Consider the following 20355-nt stretch of genomic DNA (forward strand, 5'->3'; position numbering starts at 1 on the left):
TGTGCTGGTGGCAGGAAGTTGAGGGGTGTGTCTTCTGCTACCTGGTTCCTCTGTAAATAAGAAGCAGTGACGAGGGGAGGCAACCCTGTTGTGTGCATGATCCATCAAAGGCCAGCCCTTGGGACTTCCCTGGCGGTCCAGTGGTTAGGACTCTGCGCTTCCACTGCAGGGGGATGGGGTTTGATCCCTGGTCAGGGAACTAAGATCCCGCAAGCCGTGCAGTGTGGCCAAAAAAAAAAAAAAAAAAAAAAGCCAGCCCTTTTCTTGGTCCAGGTATGCCATTTCTACCCATTTTCCCAAGGACTTCACATCTGCAAATGCCCCTTCCTTTCTTGCAACATCACTTCCTCCCTTGCTACTGAGCTTTCCCTATTAGCACAGAAACATGCTCCAACATAATAATAAACATAATAGTGAAATAAAAACAAAACCAGAAAAACTTCATTGGATCCCACACCCCGTCAGCTGATGCCCCGTCTCTCTGTTCCTCGGCAATGGGCAGCTTCTCAGGGAGCTGTCTGGCTCAGTGAATCGTCTTCTTGACCCCCACCCACTCCTGACCCCCCTCCAACTGAGCTTCTGGCCAGAACTATCCTAGTCAAGTTCACCAACGACTTCCAAATTGCCAAATCCAACTTTCAAATGGCCTGTCGTCTGTTCAACAGCTCTTGGTAGTATTTAGCAGTTTCTGCTTTCATATTGGTCACCTTTCATATTGGTTTGGCTTGCCACCGAAATCCTGACTCCTGTTCCTGGGAAGTGAATATAATTTTTTTCAATTTTTCTAAGCAAAGCAAATCCACCTTCAACCAAGTTGCAAAGATCTCACCTTCTACTCTTAATAATTTGTTGAAATAATTTTTCCCAAGCAAATACAATTTTCTCCTATGAAGAATTTTGGTGGTAGCTGTTAGTATAATAACATATTACTACTGTGATGTGCAAACCGTACTGATACTTGAGGATGGCATAAAGGTGTTATTTAAAAAGGGGGAAAACAAAATTTGAAGTTGGTTATTCTATATCACTCTCCCACTGGCCCACTGCTTGACTTTAACCTCAGTTTCTGATCATTTCAGGTCGCTATGTTTGCCATTTGGTAGTTATGTGGTAACTCATCACTCTTCTTTTTCAGTAAATGGTGACGATTACTGACATTTAATTATTCTGGGTCACTTCAAGAAATTCTAAAACAAAGTCTATGTGGATTATTTAACTTGAAGAAAATTGACATCTTCACCATATTCTCATTTATTTTCAAGAAATATAGTGTACCTCTATTCCTCTATTACATCTTTTATTCAAATATAAGTTTTCTTTATTATAGCCCTTGTTATCTTATTTTTCTGTTAAATATGGTAATATATGTAATGTTCTTTGCTCCAAAGTACTCACTCAGTAAAAGGTCAGCTGTTCATAGTTGTTGGTGCTGTTTTAATGCTATTTCTTTTCAGGATTATTCCTAGTTTTTTTCCCCATAGTGAATGTCATCTTTTTCCCCCTAAACTTATTTTCTGTATAAGAAATACAGTGGCTTCTGTATATTTTTACTTACTGAATTATGTTTTTTAATACTATTTACCTTTTAAAAATAGACTCCTGAATTTTCCAAACAGCTTATATGCAAACGTAATGTTACCCATTTTGTTCAATTTTGTTATCCTACTTTATCTGCTTGTAGGATTATTATAAAGATCAAGTCAGCTAATATGTAAAATCATTTTAAAAACTGTATTAGAGTCTACCAAAATAATTATTTTATGATAAAATATCAATGTATTTCAATACTTGGATAATTATCTATCAATTAATTATTATGTAGGACAATGACCATATGACACTTTGAATAAAGTAGCGTATTACAGCATTAAAAAAAAAAGTCTACAAATAACAAATGCTGGAGAGGGTGTGGAGGAAAGGGAACCCTCCTACATTGTTGGTGGGAATATAAGTTGGTGCAGCCACTGTGGAAAACAGTATGGAGGTTCCTCAGAAAACTAAAAATAGAATTACCATATGATCCAGCAATCCCATTCCTGGGCATATATCCAGACAAAACTATAATTCAAAAAGACACATGCACCCCAATGTTCATTGCAGCACTGTTTACAATAGCCCAAACATGAAAACAACCTAAATGTCCATCGACAGATGAATGGATGAAGAAGATGTGGTACATATATAAAATGGGATACTACTCAGCCTTAAAAAGAACGAAAGAATGCCATTTGCAAGCAACATGGATGCACCTAGAGATTCTCATACTAAGTAAGTCAGAAAGAGAAAGACAAATAGCATATGATATCACTTACATGTGGAATCTAAAATACGACACAAATGAACCTATCTATGAAACAGAAACAGTATCATGGATATTGAGAACAGACTGGTGGTTGCCAAGGGGGAGGGAAGGATTTGGAGGTTGGGATTAGCAGATGCAAACTATTATATATAGAATGGATACACAACAAGGTCCTACTCTATAGCACAGGGAACTATATTCATTATCCTATTATAATCCATAATAGAAAACAATATTAAAAAATGAATGTATATATGTATAACTGAATCACTTTGCTGTATAGCAGAAATTAACACAACAGTTTAAATCAACTATATTCAATAAAAAATACTGATAAAAAAGAAAAAAAAATTTTTGTTATCTTTATGGATTGCTTAGTACTTCCAGAAAAATGTTAAATAATTAAAGGCCATTAGGGTAACATCTTGCCTTTGTTTTACCCCTGACTGATATTAATGCCTCCAGTGTTTTCAATTATGATGTTGGCTTTAGAGTTTAGGCAAAAATCTCTATATTCCAAAATCTTTTTATCTGCCACATGATACAAAACAATTTTGAATGTAATCCAATGCTTTTTCGTTATTTACTGAGATGAACATGAAATATTTTTTCTCCTTTGACCTGCTGACCTATTGATACGATTATAACAGATTTTCAAATGTTCATCCTCCCCTTGGTTCTGTGAATAAACTTTCATAGCTCATGTGTATACCATGCTATTGGAGTTGGTTTGATAATATTTAGTTAAAATATTGTTCTTTAATCTTTCCCAGGTATTGTGTCAGGATTATTCTAACTTTTCTTTATGTTAAGCACACTGGGAGAGTTTTAAGTGTTAGATGAACTGTACATAACTTAAAATTTATTAATTAAGCTACCTAAGCTGATCCCTCATTTGGGGGGACAAGTAGGCTTTTAGACAAGTTTTAAAATTTCTTCCATAGTTACCTATCTTCCAGTTTTTAAAACTTCTTGGATCACTGAATGGCAATTTATACTTCCTTTGAAATTCATTTCTTTACCTTCAAACGTACTAGCCTAGGACACCCACCAAAAACTATTTTAATATCATGGTGGGTAATTGTACCTATTTCTCATTCATAATGTGCTTTATTTGTCTGTTCTTAGTTTTTGCTGGAGTAGATTTATTAGAAGCTCACTTTCTTAAAAAAAAAAAAGCATTACAATTTTTTTCAAAAAACAATGCAAAAGGATTTCTTTCATAATTTCTTTTCTTTTTATCTACAATAATTCATTTGCATTCATTCTGATGCCTTGGGTGTCTATTCTTGTTCCCTTTTTAACTTCTGGATTTGAATTTTCCTCCATTTATTATAATTACTTATTGCTTGGTAATTAAGACTTTCCTGCTTTTAGCTTGGACTCATAATTTTTAGTATTCAGTGTTCTGAATTTGGAAATGGGTTGGCCTTAATCTAAGACTCTTTCTATTAGGAGAGGATCTTAATTCATACAGTTTTATAATTACAACTGTGTTTATTACTGTTTTCTATGCTTCCTTGCTGTAATCTTTGGTTTATGTATTTTGCTATAAGGACTAAGCATCTCTTGTGATTACTTTTTCCAGTATTTGGGGAGATAACTATCTTTTTAATCAGTTATACTTACGCTGTTTTTACACATTTGAAGTATGTTTAAACTCATATTTGATTATCTTGCAAAATCAAGAGTAAATTTGTTTCAAGTTTAGCAGAGTTTTATTCCTCTCCCCATTCTCAGCCCCAACCCACTTCCAATTTCTTCTATTATCTTAGCTTTTGTTAATGTTCTTTAAAGTTTTAGTACATAGACGGTGGTTGTTAAGTTACTTTTACATGACATGTCCTTTGATGGTATTTTGCAATTTATATTTTGTTTATAATCAGGTAGGTATACAGCAGACGTACATAGAATTTTTCTTATATAAACTAGTTTTCATGCTTCCCACAGTCCTTAGGTCCATTAATTTCACACTTTTAAATTATTTAACTATATTTCCTCTCTCAGTTATCTAGAGCTTATATTTAAGCACATTAAAAAAAGATATGGGGCGTCCCTGGTGGCGCAGTGGTTGAGAGTCCGCCTGCCGATGCAGGGGACACGGGTTCGTGTCCCGGTCCGGGAAGATCCCACATGCCGCGGAGCGGCTGGGCCCGTGAGCCATGGCCGCTGAGCCTGCGCGTCCGGAGCCTGTGCTCCACAACAGGAGAGGCCACAACAGTGAGAGGCCCGCGAACCGCAAAAAAAAAAAAAAAAAGATATGTACTTAATTATTTTGTTTTCTGAGCCCTAGCACATCTGAGAATGTCATTATATTAACTTTATGTGTGAAATAAAACTTATCTCACTATACAATTTTTTTTTTTAATAAATCCCCCATTCCCAAACCTATAGATTTTGGTCCACTGAAAAACTGGAAATGGCATCATAAATTTGATACGTTAAGAATATTATTCATCTTAAATTAAAATCTAATAAGCTATTTTTATAAACTTAAATTTCATATGAGAATAAAACGCATTCTATGTCCTCATGATAATACAGTCTGTATTGTGTGTATAACCATTAATCTAGCACTTTAAAACTTATTATCACTTTTTATTTAGAGGATGTTTTGAATATTATTCAAGATGAAGGCTTTAAAATACTGATGCAGAGACAAATAGTGTTATCAGAAGAAGAAGCAAAAACACTGTGCATGGAATATGAAAATAAAGATTATTTTGGAAATCTTATAGAAAATATGACCAGGTAAAACAGATTGCAGGTTGAGAAAGCACAGTCTGATTTATGTTTGAATCATTTAAACCTCTTAACCCTGCTTTCTGTACAAGGTGCCAAATCTCTCAATTCTGTAAAGATGTGCTAAGTCTACTTCTTTGCCAATCTCCCTCCCATTTTGATTCCCTGCTCAACTGTGTGTCTTCTCTGGTCCTCCTGGAATGTTATTAGAGCAATGCAAGGTTCTGGGTGAAGCCCCTGGAGTCCAGTTGAGTTGAATGCCAGAAGCCAGAGTGTGCAGCATCATGAAGTCCAAGTAAGAGAGCTGTGACTGACTCTCAAGGACTTTGGTAATCCTAAAGATCACTAGTCCTAGGAGACGAATGGGAGGCTAGAAATCTGTCAGGTTTCTAGAAGAGTAAATGAAACAGCAGCTGGGGCAGAAAGCCAGCAAGGGTATATAAATCAGCAGGAGCATGGGGACGATATAGGGACCACTCTATCAGAACCAAGCCCCTTCTCTTCCCTTCCTTTCTCCGCTTCCATTCTTTTATGAATATGCTCTTGAGAGTTCACCAACAGAAATTAATTTCATACTCTGGATAAAAAGGGTTATTTTACTTTTTTCATCTAACAAACACACTTGTATTATCTACCTGTAATTAGCTACAAGCCAGCCTTTCATTAACTTTGTTTTTTCTTTTCTAACAGCGGTCCATCTCTAGTCCTTGTTTTAGTAAGAGAAAATGGTTTAGGACACTGGAAACAGTTAATTGGACCAAGCACTGTGGAAGAAGCCAAAGAATACCTTCCAGACAGGTATGATTCACGTCATCGATCTCAAACATTTTTCATGCGAGCCATGGTGGTTTTGGGGGGGATAATGGGGGTATAGGAACCAGAGCTCTAGTCCAAGGTTCTCTTCTCAGGCTTTGCAAGAGAAGGTTGTGGGCTGCTTGGTTTGATACTGGTAAGTGGTAGCTACGCAGACAAAAGGCCATATCTTGGCAGAAATATCTGCCCGATGCACTATTTAGGAGAAATTCTTTTGAGAAGGGCGGGATAGTTGCTTCAGATTCTTTAATTGATCATAACCATTTCAAGACAAAAAGGGAACCCTCTTGCACTGTTGGTGGGAATATAAATTGATACAACCACTATGGAGAACAGTATGGAGGTTCCTTATAAAACTAAAAATAGAACTACTATATGACCCAGCAATCTCACTACTGGGCATATACCCAGAGAAAACCATAATTCAAAAAGACACATGCACCCCCAATGTTCATTGCAGCACTATTTACAATAGCCAGGACATGGAAGCAACCTAAGTGTCCATCGACAGATGAATGGATAAAGAAGATGTGGCACATATATACAATGGAATATTACTCAGCCATAAAAGGAAACGAAATTGAGTTATATGTAGTGAGGTGGAAGAACCTAGAGTCTGTCATACAGACTGAAGTAAGTCAGAAAGAGAAAAACAAATACCGTATGCTAACACATATATATGGAATCTAAGGGAAAAAAATGGTTCTGAAGAACCTAGGGGCAGGACAGGAATAAAGATGCAGATGTAGAGAATGGACTTGAGGACACGGGGAGCGGGAAGGGTAAGCTGGGACGAAGTGAGAGAGTGGCATGGACATATATACACTACTGAATGTAAAACAGATAGCTAGAGGGAAGCAGTCGCATAGCAGGGAGATCGGCTCGGAGCTTTGTGACCACCTAGAGGGGTGGGATAAGGAGGTTGGGAGGAAGGGGATATGGGGATATACGTATACGTATAGCTGATTCACTTTGTTATACAGCAGAAACTAACCCAACAATGTAAAGCAATTGTACTCCAATAAAGATGTTAAAAAAAAAAAAGAGTTTCAAGACAATGATGATTAACAATATGTAGCCTACAATTTGGTAGGAACATTTACTAAGTTAATGTACTGATGAATCTTAGAACTTTGTAATCAGCTCAACCCTGGCATGTTACCTGTTACCTAGGCAGCATTTTAAAAATATTTTTTGATCTTAGCTGTTGGGCTTGGTCTCAGCTAGAGGAGGGAGACAGTATCTCGTGCATTTCCATCCTTGGCATGTAGCTGATGGAAACAAACTGAATTGTAATTCGCTTGAATTCTTTGTGCTGATTTCAGAGGAGGACTGAAGTCAGGGGAAGAACAGCCCTCCTTTAAGTGAGCAAGAATAAAGATGCTTTATCAGGCACAGCAAACTTGCATACCCAGTGACACAATAAATAACAGGACTAATGAAACATCACGTATATAAAAGTTACAATGTTTTCTTTTGGGTGGGAGATCATGAATTGGACTTGTCCTGAATGGATATATTTCACCCCTCCTTTTAGCCCTACTCACTTACGTCTTTGCTCCCGTGCCAGACAATTACTGTAAAGGATAATATGTGTTGGACACTCTTTATGTGGAATGAGCCGGGTGCCACAGAACCTCTTAAATGAAATGTAGCCGAGAATGCGATACATGGCATCAGAGAGAATTCCTATCAATACCTGGCCTATGCACGTAGGCACACTCTTCTAGAAATTGTGGTTCCAAGTGTGGACGCTACGTACCAGCACAGAGACACTTTCTCCAGGTGAAGGAACTCAGTAATTGCCCCTCTCCTCCCCACTATTATAGGGAGAGTTCCCATCCTAAGTCCTTACGATCCCTAATGTTGCCACAAGTTCACAATGACTCTTAACCATTAGTTTTGATTGGTCCCCCTTTTCCAGGTTGCTTTAGAAATAACTCCATCAGCAGAGCTCTGCCCTTTCCTGCCCTTGGGCTTCATAGTCTACACTCCCCATTGCTCAATCTGAAATATGGTCACTTGCATGCAAGAGAAACACAGCAACCCTTCTCTCCCATCCTGACACACACACACACACACACACACACACACACACACTTTTTCCAATAACCACACCTAACAGCCTAACAGAGGGGCTGCTTGTATTCTCTGCATTGAACAGAGTCAGTGCTGATGATGGGTTAGGCTGTTTTTATCATTCATTGGGCAAATCCCCCATCCCTGGCAACCACAGGCTCTGCGGGTCTTAGTCGGCTAATATCTTCAAACCAGAGGTGTGAGAACAGCCAAGGGCTGAGTGGGAGGGTCAAGTTGGATAACGAAAAAGGGAAATCTGAAATGGTCACTGAAACCAGAGAGGCAAGAAGAGGGTCTTTAAGTTGAGGACAGAAAGCCAAGTTTCCAGTGATGTCAGCCTATTAACAAGAATGGAGGTTATTCACTGTGGCTGGATTTTGTGGGTCGCTTGCTTAGGACTGTGTGTAAAGGGCAAAAAATGTAATGAGCAATAAGTATCTCCTCTACTGAAATATAAATAGATGGAGAGACAGAAAGAAAAAGGGGCAACTGAAAAACACTGAGGAACGATAACTGATTTTAGAGCTATGTATTCATCTATCATACAGAAATGGAACCAGAATAAACTGTCTACCCCAACATGGATTGTCCATTACCATCAATGTCACTCCTGCCTCTCTCCACAAAGCCATCCTGTACGCTCCTCTTTTATTGCTGCTTTTGCTTACCTGGAGGGTTCCACTGCAGTGTCTCCTGGATTCAATATTTATAATTTGGTATCTTTGGTATAGGGTCAAATGTCATCTCTCTCTAGCGCTTGATATTATTTAGTCATGAAAGGAGGGGAAGGAATATTTATTGACAGCTTAATATGTACCATATATTTCAAATACATCATCTGATTACATCCTCAAGATCTCCTTCCAAAACAGGGTTTATTATCATGTTTATGTTTGAGACAACTAAAGCACAGAGGAGGGTACTAACTGCCCAGTATCACATAGCTAACAAGTGATGCCACCAGGGTTCCATAGTCTGTGCTTTTTCACTGCACCAGGGCGTTCATTCCATCTTTCACAGCTGTCAGTCTCCACTATGATGATTATTGAATGTTCATGTCCTTTCTTCCTAATGACTGTTCCTCCCTGGAAGGACGTAGCATGCCCCAAGCCACTCTGCAGTTATTTCCGTTTGCACAATGCAAATAGGAATAGTTTTACATTGTGTTATGTTGTGTTATATTATATGTCATGTTGTAAGTTTTTGACTTGACTTCTTTTTCAAAGTTTATGCGCACAATTTGCAATGGAGAGTTTGCCTGTCAACCAGTTGTATGGAAGTGATTCATTAGAAGCTGCCGAAAGGGACATACAATATTTCTTTCCTCCTCAACACACTACAGCACTGATTAAACCTCATGTAACACAAGAGCAAAGAGGTAAATATATAAAAATAGAGCCAATGTATACATTTTTCTTGAAATTTTGTGAAATTTTGCAAACTACAGTAAAGTTGAAAGAATAAAAGCAATGAGCACCTTCATTGTCACGAGGTAGCGCTCCAAGTTTAGGCTGTTGGGGGGATTTTGACCAGATTGACTTCATTTAATTCCCTTAGTGGTGCCCTGCTGGTTCAGGGATAAGAGTTCAGAGCGGCTGGCCCTTTCAATCCACATGCAGCAGGAAGTTCCTTGGCATTTGCAGCACAGGGATGAAAACACGTGTTCACTTTTAGCCCAGGAGCAGATTTCCTCCCCGATGGATTCTGGAAAGATGCATCTGAGACTGAACATCTGCGTTAACATACTGAAGTTCTTCCGAACGTCCAGCTGGTGCTTTTTCAGTTTAGTTTAGCATAGTTTTGGTTTTTTAAAACCACTGGATTCAAGTAACAGTATGACCTTCCTTAGTTATTTCAATCCACTTGAATATGGAGCAAAAGTAGAGGCAGTCTGCCGAGACTACCAAATATCTGTTTTCCCTAGAGGATATCCTGACGCTTATCAAAGAGGCTGGATTTGATATAACACAGATGAAGGAGAGGCTCCTAACTGAAGAGGAAGCGGACAAAGTTTATTTTAAAATAAAAGGAAAAGACTTTTATAAAGATGTATTGGAAGTTTTATCAGAGTAAGTTTCTGATATATAGGTCTTTGCTTTATAAAAGTGGTAACTGTTGTTCATTGTAGAAACTTTGAAAAATACAAAAATTCATTAAAATATTGCATTTTTAATACAATTCATGAAAAGACACCCTGGTAGTATTTGGAGTTCTTTTTTTTTTTTTTTTTGTCTAATTCCTTCTTTCCTTCTGTTTTCCTCTCTCTCCTTCCTTCCTTTCTCTGTTTTTTTTAGGTTTTCACATTAGATATAGAGGCTATCTGGTTTGAAACCCCTGCTTTGCCAACATATTTAATCTTTGCCTTAGTTTCCTTATCCATAAAATGGGGATGATAATAGTACCTACCTCACAGGTATGATTGTGAGGGCTAACTACTTCATATACTGAAAGTAATTTACATTGAAAGTAATTGGAATAGTGCCTGGCATGTATCCCTACAATTAAACTACAACACTCTTCTAGCACAAAAACCTGTTGCAAGGGAATTCTCAGGTGGTCCAATGGTTAGGACTCCCAGCTTCCACTGCAGGGGGCACAGGTTTGATCCCTGGTCGGGGAACTAAGATCCTGCAAAACGCACGGTGCAGTAAAAAAAAAAAAAAAAAATTAAAAAAAAAAAACAAAGAAGAAAAAGAAAGCACAAAATCACACTGACAAGGACAAAGAATAAAGATGAGCTCTCTGGATGAAGCTGTGGCATTCTGTCTTTAGCTGTGTATGCAGTCTCTACAGTTGTCAATAGCCCAAGTCTTCTGAAAGCATTGTTGTTTGCAGGGGTCCATCTCTGGTCATGATCCTGACCAAGTGGAATGCTATTTCAGACTGGAGACGACTGATGGGTCCCACAGACCCAGAGGAAGCAAGACTTCTGTCCCCAGACTCTATCCGAGCCCAGTTTGGAAGAAGTATTTTGAAAAATGCTGTCCATGGAGCTTCTAATATGCAGGAGGCAGCGGAGACTATTAATAGAGTGTTTGAAGACTTTGTTGCTGAGAACCCTGAGAAAAACTAAAGTACAGTACCTCTTTAATCATTACTCTATCTTCTTTTCTTATTACAGTGGCTGGGCCTAAGACAAGGCTGTCGTGGAAAGACCACACCTTTTTCCATATCCCTGTATTACACCTCACCTGCCAGACACACTCTGCGGTTCCATAGCAGCCTGGGAGCCTCAAAGCCAAGCCTTGTAGATGCCAGGGACCTGGGAGACAGTGGGGCAAGTGAGACACCCATGGGTTTGCAAGCCTTGGTCTTGAGCTCTCTGTGCCATCTGCCATGACTCAGGCTCATCAGTCTCTCTCCTTGATTTCCCTCCACTTCTTCACTCTGAATGGCCAAAGTCTCATTCAGCAGCCTCAACTCTATTCTCTAAGTATCTGGAAACTTGGAGCCTATTAACTACCGCTGGGTGCTATATGATAAGGGAATAGAATATAATATTAGAAAGTATCGAGTAAAAGGCAATCATTTCTATTCCTTGACAAAGAGGTGCTTACTGGGGAGAGGTAGCAACATAGTAGGTATGTGGATTGAGTCTGCTCAGTTGTTGATCGAAAACTTAAAAACTTTTCTATCCTGGGCAATGTGGGAGATAGAGTGTAAGACAGATGACTTTTCCCATCAAACCTGCTTTCCTCCTTTATGTTCAAAGAGCAGGCTCACGAATGTACACCTATATGGCGCTGGCTGCTGACGTGAATACGACTCTACAGCTTCTTCACGTGTGGAGTGGAGTGCCCACCTGGAGGAGCCAAATGGAGACAGCCTCCAGAGCACAATGAGGAAGCAAAGTGAAGTGGAGCAAGCCCTCCACACCCAGCCAGGTTCCTCAGGGAGAGACGAGCAAGCACACTGTTTCCTAATATTACCATTTAGGCTATGATTTCTCCAGGTATAAGAAGATTGTATCAAAATATTAGACGCATAAAATAAATTCCGGCATACTGCAGCTCATTCCATTAGTCTGACTCAGCTATAAACCAAAGCATGATGGCACAACCCTTGAACGTTTATGTTGGGAAAATATGTATTGTATGTCTGCTTGAACTGTGGGTTCTTGGTTAATACGTAATCATGAAGGCTGTTACCTTCAGGGAAATGCAAATATAATGGGGAGACAAAACTCAGAGAAAAATATCTAATTATAACTATCATCAGACAGTACATTATTAAGCATGTCAATGATGAATGACGGGGGGGTGAGTAGAACAATATTCTGTTTATAGCATCTATTAGAAATATGGTGTAGATCTAATGTTGACATATCCCTCCCTTTTGTGATGAGGGGAACATTATGAATCATACAGGGGATTTTGAATTAGTGTATATTTCAGTGCTCAATTGATGGGTGTATGTCTGATGGGTAGGAGCTGGGGAAGGTAAGGGATGGAATAGATCTTGAAAAATGGGTAGGATTTTCAAAATCAGACACAGACATAGAGAACAAATGTATGGATATCAAGGGGGAAGGTGGAGGGAGGAACTGGGAGATTGGGATTGACACATATACACTATTGATACTATATATAAAACTAATGAGAACCTACTGTATAGCAGGGGGAACTCTACTCAGTGCTCTGTGGTGACCTAAATGGGAAGGAAATCCAAAAAAAGAGGGGATATAGGTATATGTATAGTTGATTCATTTTGCTGCACAGCAGAAACTAACAACATTGTAAAGCAACTATACTCCAATAAAAATTAATTTAAAAAAACAATTCAATTTACTACAGCATCAAAAGAGTAAAATACTTAGGAGTAAACTTAATCCGTGTACGAGTGCATGACTTTTACACTGAAACTTATAAAGCAATGATGAAAGAAACTAAAGAAAACACACATAAGTAGAAAGACATCCTGTGTTCATGGACTGGAAAACTTAATACTGTTAAGATGACAATGCTACCCAAATTAATATAGAGATTCAATGCAATCTCTATAAAAATCCCAACAGTATTTTTTGCAGAAATGGAAAAACCCATACTAAAGTTCATATCAAATTTCAAGGGACTCAGAATAGCTAAAATAATCTTGAAAAAGAACAAAGTTGGAGTACTCTCACTTCTTGATTTCAAAACTTATTACAGGGCCTCCCTGGTGGCGCAGTGGTTGAGAGTCCGCCTGCCGATGCAGGGGATACGGGTTCGTGCCCCGGTCTGGGAGGATCCCATATGCCGCGGAGCGGCTGGGCCCGTGAGCCATGGCTGCTGAGCCTGCGCATCCGGAGCCTGTGCTCCGCAACGGGAGAGGCCACAACAGTGAGAGGCCCGCATACCACAAAAAAAAAAAAAAAAAAAAAAACTTATTACAAAGTGACACTGGCCAAAACAGTGTGGTAGTGCCATAAGGAAAGACACATAAACAAATGGAATAGAACTGAGAACCTATAAATAAACTTTTATATCCATGGTCAGTTGGTGTTTGACAAAGGTGCCAAGGTCATTCAGTGAGAAGAGAATAGTCTCTTCAGTAAATAGTACTGGGAAAACTAGCTATCCTTTAAAATAATGAACTTGGACCACTGACCTTACACTATATACAAAAAAATAATTCAGAATGGATTAAAGACTGACATTTAAGAGCTAAAACTCTTACAAGAAAAAACGGGAAAATCTGTAAGACCTTGGATTAGGCAATAGTTTCTTAAATATGACCCCAAAAGCACAGGCAACAAAGGAAAAAGATAAACTGGTCTTCATAAAAATTAAAACCTTCAGGGAAACAGGTTCCTTTCTTTTGGAGTGAGCTGACCTTGGCAGAGCGGTATGGCCCCTAGGTACCCATGCCTGTGACCCTGCCTCTGCCTACACAGTCCAGACACAGGGGTGGGGATCTGGGCTCCTTGGATGCTGAGAGTTGCATGGTGTGGGCAGTGCAGTTTGCAACCCGGTACCTGGCTGCAGGCATCCATGCCCTCTAGGTCTGTGTGGCCAGGTCCTACCCCCACCCACCTAGGCAACTGCCTGGACAAGCAGGTCCTGACACTGTACCTCTGATGGGGAGGCTGCAGAGGTCGTTAGAGCCAGACCCCATATGGCCCTCCTGCCCATGTGGGGTGGGGGGCCTCTCTCCAGACCTCTGCTTTTTCATCTGCTCTCTCTGCACTGGGCGGAAGAGGGACCTCTGATGTTTGACATCCTAAGCTGCCATCTCTGTTCTCCCCAGGTTGTTAGGCTGCAGTGGGTCCATCCAACTCCAAGGCTGACAAGACAGAAGTTAATCCTCTGGGATCCCTCTCAGGAAAGCTGGAGCACTGGACACGTGAACGAACTCCTTCCCTCCCCTGGAGTTAGGGGGTCTCTTTCTGGTTGTGTGGCACTCCTAAGGGTGCCTTAAGCCTGAGGTGGGAGGGTCTGGTTTCATGGTCACCTACAGTGCAGGGGCTTTTCACTTAGGTTCTGGATTTCTCACAAGGGAATCTGTCCATGAATATTTGCTGACCTGGTGAGTTTGTGGGGGAGGATGGCCTAGGGCTTCCTACTCTGCCATCTTGCTGACGTCACCTCTTGATCATTTGGTATTTATAATATATTACTCACTCCCAAACTCTAGTATTCCAGCACGGTTTGAAAAGCACACCTGTGAATACCCATCTGTATTGGTAACTTATACAAAATCTAATTGCATGTGAATTATCCATAAGTATATTTCTCATTTTTTCCTTTAGAATACATTTTTTTTCAAACTAGGGTAAATTAATTATTGGGTTTCTTTGGATTGTGCAGAGAAATAAATATAGTAAAAACCTTCACCTTCCTCACTCCTTCAAATTGAATACCCTTATCTGATGCTTGACACGCCGGGTAGTATTGGGGCATTCGTAATATGACTGTGTTAAGTGACACACTGTTATTGCCTCAGGAGTGGTCCAGGACTTCAAAAGCATTAAAGCCAAAAACTCCTAATAACCAGCAGATGGCATGATTCACTCAGTTGTCTATGTGTACGTAGCTGTACGAAGATTTTAAAAGCAAGACGTAGGGAAAAGCTATTTCTTTCAGATTGTAGAATTAGCTTTCAGTAGTCAGAAAACTAACAATCAATGTCCAAAGAGATATTCAGTTAAACTTTAGTTTGTGTCCGTGTTGGTCTTGAGGGGATTAAATTTGGCAAGTGGGATGCAGCAGCACAAGGCAGGCATTTGGGGAGCTGGGGTTGGTGGTATCTGGGAATATCTTCTTGCCCCAGAGGAAGAAAGGTTAGAAAGGACTAGAAAGTTATCAGGGCTCCAGCTCAGTGATGTGATCTTGAATCTTAGCTGGACTTTAGGCAGAAGACACACATCCTTGGCCATTGTGGCTGAGGTAGTTGAGGACTGCAAAATTGGTGGGCGTGCCTTGAAGCACTGGGCTGAGATTTGTAACCATGATAAGCGCATGAGGTGGGGATATGGGTCCAAATACATGGACTGGCTCAGGAGGCAGGCAATGGTGTGCCTGTGAGGCAAGGAAGCACCACTATCCCAACAGCCAGACACAGCTGGGGATGAGTCTGATCTTCATGAACTGTACCATACACAACAGTCTCCATCCTTCAGCACTGGCTCAGTCATGGACCTTGACCCTGAAGCCAGAGCTTCTCTGATTGCCCTACTTGGCCCCTCTAGCCCCCTTCCAAGACAGGAGACCTGAAGCATTCTGGATTAGAGCCTAATACTTTCCAGGATCCCCTCCCTGGATCCTGTTCCCTGTAAGCAGATGCTCTGCAGAAAATGGACAGATTTCCTAAAATATGCTATGCTCTATTTTATGGCCCTCTTCCTGGAGTCTCTTGGAGCCCTTTCTTTTCACTGGAGTTAATCTGCTGCTATTGGGGACTTCCCTGGTGGCGCAGTGGTTAAGAATCCGCCTGCCAATGCAGGGGACACGGGTTCGATCCCTGGTCCGGGAAGATCCCACATGCCACGGAGCAACTAAGCCCGTGCGCCACAACTACTGAGCCCACAAGCTGCAACTACTGAAGCCTGTGCACTCTAGGGCCTGTGCTCCACAACTAGAAGCCAGCGCAATGAGAAGCCCGTGCACCGCAACGAAGAGTAGCCTCTGCTCGCCACAAATAGAGAAAGCCCGCGCGCAGCAACGAAGACCCAATGCAGCCAAAAAAAAAAAATCTGCTGCCACTGATGCTTGCCTGTACTGTCTGAAGTTGCTCACCCCTTGGAAGCTACTTTGGATGACCTCCAAAGCCAGTTTTTTTTAATGCTTTTCAGAAAGGAAGAAAGTTTACTAAGCAATGGTTCACGTGATTTTCAGCTGCTGAAATATTTCAATGACAATAAATATTTGAAGCCATTAGATGACTAAAAATATTAATAAATTTTAAACACCCATCTGTTTGATTCAACAACAGCATCTTAGATATCCCTTGATACCATGATGGAACTTTATTCATAATACCATTTTTTGGTTAACTTCAGTTTTTTAGACCTCATCCTATTATTCATGTTATTACAACTTTTTGAGAATTGAGATCAGCCCTCTGGTTCTGAGTCTTCCCTCTTACCTAAATTTAATTGCTAATCAAGTATGTTCTTTTTCCCTCTAAAATATATCACTAATGTGATCCAAACTTGCCATTACAAAGTGGTTCTCATCTAGGTATTACAGCTACAGGTTTTAGAATTATCTAGTTATAAAACTACTCTCGTATAAATATTGCTACTAGATATATTAGACTTATGCATATACTGCCTGAAATTGTAAAGGCAAAATTACACACCACAGTTTCTTTCAAAACTTTCCTTTCAAAAATGGTTTCCTTACATTCTAGTAGAAAGAGACCTCTCTTAGGTAGAAGAGTAAATATTGGAAGATCTGTAGGATAGGAAGGCAGAGCTGTCCCTGGAGACCAGGGACTCCCTGATGGCTGGCTTGGGTCCAAGTTCCCCAGTAGCCTTGCCAAACCTTCCTTAGACATTGAGGCAGTCTGGAGGGCTTCCTCCCCAGCCTTCCGTCCCTCTTCCCTCTCTGTCATGGCTCTCCCAGCCCTGTTCACCTCCTGCCTCACTCTCTCACAGGTGTTTCCTCTAATAGGGTCCACATTTCATTTAATTCCATTTTGGTGCCTGCTTCTCTGAGCACCCAGACTAACACACATGTAAGCAATAAAATAGTTTTCATGTCTGCATGTCTACCTGGCTTAAATCCATACTATCGATACATTCAATCTCTCTCTCTCTCTCTCTCTCTCTTTCATAATATGTTTGTAGTAGCTTCTAATTATAAAAGCAACACATGTTCATTAGACAAAATACAAGAAAGCATTTATGGCTTGTATTCTTTTGGGCCTCATTTTTTTTCCTGGTCCTGAGAACTCAATAACAGTGGAAAATTATTTGGGTCATAAAAATCTATCCTCCCCTGGAATGCCTTGGGAACCACATTCGAAAGTCCATTCTCACAAGTTATTGACAAAATAGTCATTCATTCCCCAGCTGCCTGGAGTGTGGAGAATGTTGCCAGCAGAGGGTTCATAGATGAAAAGAGACATCTAGTTCCCAGCTAAAATTTATAAAAGTTACGAGAAGGAGAAGATAATTTTAGTAAGGAGCTGGAAAATCAGCACTTTGATACACCTATGGGCCAAGCATTCTGGAGGGTTACTGACAAGAAGATCAAGAACTTTCCTTCCTGGGCATACTCCTTGGCCCAGCAATGCCACTTAAATGAACTTATCCCCCAGAACTAATTAAGGATGTGCATAGATATTAGCTACCAAGCTGTTTATTCAGTTATTCAGTACATTCAGTTAAGAAACAACCTAAATCCCTAATTACATGAGGGTCTGTTGAGTAATGCTCACCACGGAATACCTCGTGGCCATGATAATAAATAAGCTGGCCTGGGCTTTACTGACATGAGAGCTACTTCATATAAAGGGTCGACTGAAGGTTATGAAACAGTATGTATAATAGGCTCCGAATTTTTTTTTTTTATCATTATATAAACGCATAGAGGGAGATGGTGGACTGCGAGAGGAGGGACCGTCAGGAAGAGGGAAATTTGGACACAGATACCCGGAGGAGCGCCATGTGACCGCTGAGGCACAGATGGGAGTTATCCTGCCTGAAGCCAAGGAATGCCCGGCATTGCTGGCAACCAGCAGAAGCCAGGGGAAAAGTATTTGGTAACCAAACTGATGGAATTTGAAGGAATTGGGAGTTTTCTGAAGCAAGTGGCTTCATCAAGAGGACAAGGTGGTGGAACGGAGGGGCCGTGGGCTCGCCCCCTCTCACGAGCCACCCGAATCGCAACTAACTGCCGAACAATCATTGATAACAAAGACTGGAACCTACCAAAACTGATATTCTACATCGAAAGACACAAGCAAGAAGCGCAACGAGATGGCAGGAGGGGCGCACTCGCGATGTAATCAAATCCCATACCCCCAGTTGGGCGACCCACAAACTGGAGAACAATTACATCGCAGAAGTTCTCCCACAGGAGTGAGAGCTCTGAGCCCCATGCCAGGCTCCCCAGCCTGGGGGTCTGGCCTCGGGAGGAGGAGCCCCCAGAGCATTTGGCTTTGAAGGCCAGTGGGACTTGAGTGCAGGAGCCACGCAGGACGTGGGGAGGGACAGAGACTCCTCCACTCACGGAGGGCGCACACAAGGTTTCACGTGCACCGGGACCCAGGGCAAAGCAAAGCCTGGGCCACACCTACCTGCGGGTCCTGGAGGGTCTCCGGGGGAGGCGGGGGTCGGCTGTGGCTCACTGTGGGAGCAAGGGTACTGGAGGCGCAGGTCCTGGGGAAATAGTCCTCCGCGTGAGCGCTCCTGGAGGCGGCCATTTTGGTTTGGGTTTTTTTTTTTTTTTTTTGGCCCTGCCGTGCTGCATGTGGGATCTTAGTTCCCTGACCAGGACCCGCACCCCCTGCGTTGGAAGTGCAGAGTCTGATTCACTGGACCACCAGGGAAGTCCCTGGAGGCTGCCATGTGGGCACCAAGAGCCGGCCCTGCCCAAAGGCCTGCAGGTTCCAGGGCTGGGGCGCCTCAGGCCAAACAAGCAACAGGGCGGGAACGCAGCCCCACCCATCAGCGCACAGGCTGAGCCCACACCCACCTCTAGGCATGGCCCTGCCCACCAGAGGGCCAAGACCCACCTGTGGGCAGGCACCGCCCCACCCACCAGGAAGTCTGCGCCAGCCACTTAGACTAGCAGGAGGCAGACACCAGAAGCGAAGAAGCCACGATCCAGCAGCCTGCGGAATCGAGTCTGAAAACGCAGATCAGAACCTACCCTGGGACCAGTTGGTCCCTGAACCTTGGGCGACAAGAGGGAAGTGTACTCGCTGGGACACATAGGACGTCCCCGACAGAGGGCCACTTCTCCAAGGTCAAGAAACGTAACTAACCTTCCACATACATAAAAATATAAATAGAAATTTAGACAAAAATGAGAGGAATATGTTCCAAAGGAACAAGATAAAGGCCCAGAAGAACAACTAAGTGACGTGGAGATAGGCAATCTACCCGAGAAAGAGTTCAGAGTAACAGTCGTAAAGATGATACAAGAACTCGGGAAAAGAATGGATGTACAGAGCGAGTATTTATATAAATGCAGAGGAAACACCTGGAAAATTATATACCAAAATACTAACAGTGATTATCTCTGCAGAGTGGTGAGTGGGATTAGGTAGGATTTTAATTCCATTATTTTTTTATTTTATGTATTTATTGAATGCTTTATAGAAAATACATATTTACTGTATCATTGAAAGACCAACAAAAGTATTTTTAAAAATAAATGCCTCTAGTTGTCCTCAATTATGAAATTTGTTGATGAACATATTGCAAAATTGTTATTTTTTTCTGATTACAGTAACCCAACTCTCGAATAATACCTATTTCGGAGATAGTACCACAGCCTTCCTCTCCATATATTTATATTTACCTCTCATATGTATCTAGGTGGAGAAAATATTTTAAGGGAGAAAAATAAATTCGTGGCTCTCACACAAAAGCCACTTCCACGCTTGTTATATTACTCTCAGTGTGGGCTGCTGTTCATTTTCAACTTTTTAATAATAAATATCCAAACAGTGGCCTCAATCTTTTATCAATTAAACTAATAAATGTGCCTAATTACGTTTTTGTGTGATATGCAGTATATGATTTCAGTTAAATATTAAAAGGAAACAGTGTTTAAGTTTGTAAAGTCATCTCTAAACTCTTATTATGTCGTTTTGCACTTAAAAAAAAAGTTTTACAGAAGCGTTTTTTCTTCATTTCCATTGAGAGTTGTAACTCACCTCCCCGCGCCCCCCTCCCCAGATTCCTACTATGCTAAGGAGGTAAGCTAGGGTACCAATGCCTTTTCATGGCCTTTCCTAGGTTTCTTTAGTTTAGATGCTACGCCAAA

The 20355-nt window shown here is 41.1% G+C and overlaps 2 protein-coding genes across 2 annotated transcripts in view; one reads left to right on the plus strand and one right to left on the minus strand.

The window, feature by feature from the left end:
• Positions 1 to 11009, plus strand: part of NME8 (NME/NM23 family member 8) — a gene marked incomplete at both ends in the record, with an annotated part of 36622 nt that extends 25613 nt beyond the window's left edge. Inside the window, 5 exons of the mRNA XM_079711448.1 lie at positions 4909 to 5053; positions 5735 to 5842; positions 9163 to 9314; positions 9861 to 10005; positions 10772 to 11009. Of these exons, the coding sequence (XP_079567574.1) occupies positions 4909 to 5053; positions 5735 to 5842; positions 9163 to 9314; positions 9861 to 10005; positions 10772 to 11009 (788 nt within the window). The remainder of the gene's footprint in view (positions 1 to 4908; positions 5054 to 5734; positions 5843 to 9162; positions 9315 to 9860; positions 10006 to 10771) is intronic.
• The window catches only part of PNPLA8 (patatin like domain 8, phospholipase A2), a 137858-nt gene extending 118882 nt beyond the window's left edge, over positions 1 to 18976 (minus strand). Inside the window, exon 1 of the mRNA XM_079711720.1 lies at positions 18659 to 18976. The gene's annotated coding sequence lies outside the window, so the exon portion shown is untranslated. The remainder of the gene's footprint in view (positions 1 to 18658) is intronic.
• Positions 18977 to 20355: the final 1379 nt, after the last annotated feature.

Source organism: Hyperoodon ampullatus, assembly GCF_949752795.1.
Source record: "Hyperoodon ampullatus genome assembly, chromosome: 9".
NCBI lineage: Eukaryota > Metazoa > Chordata > Mammalia > Artiodactyla > Ziphiidae > Hyperoodon > Hyperoodon ampullatus.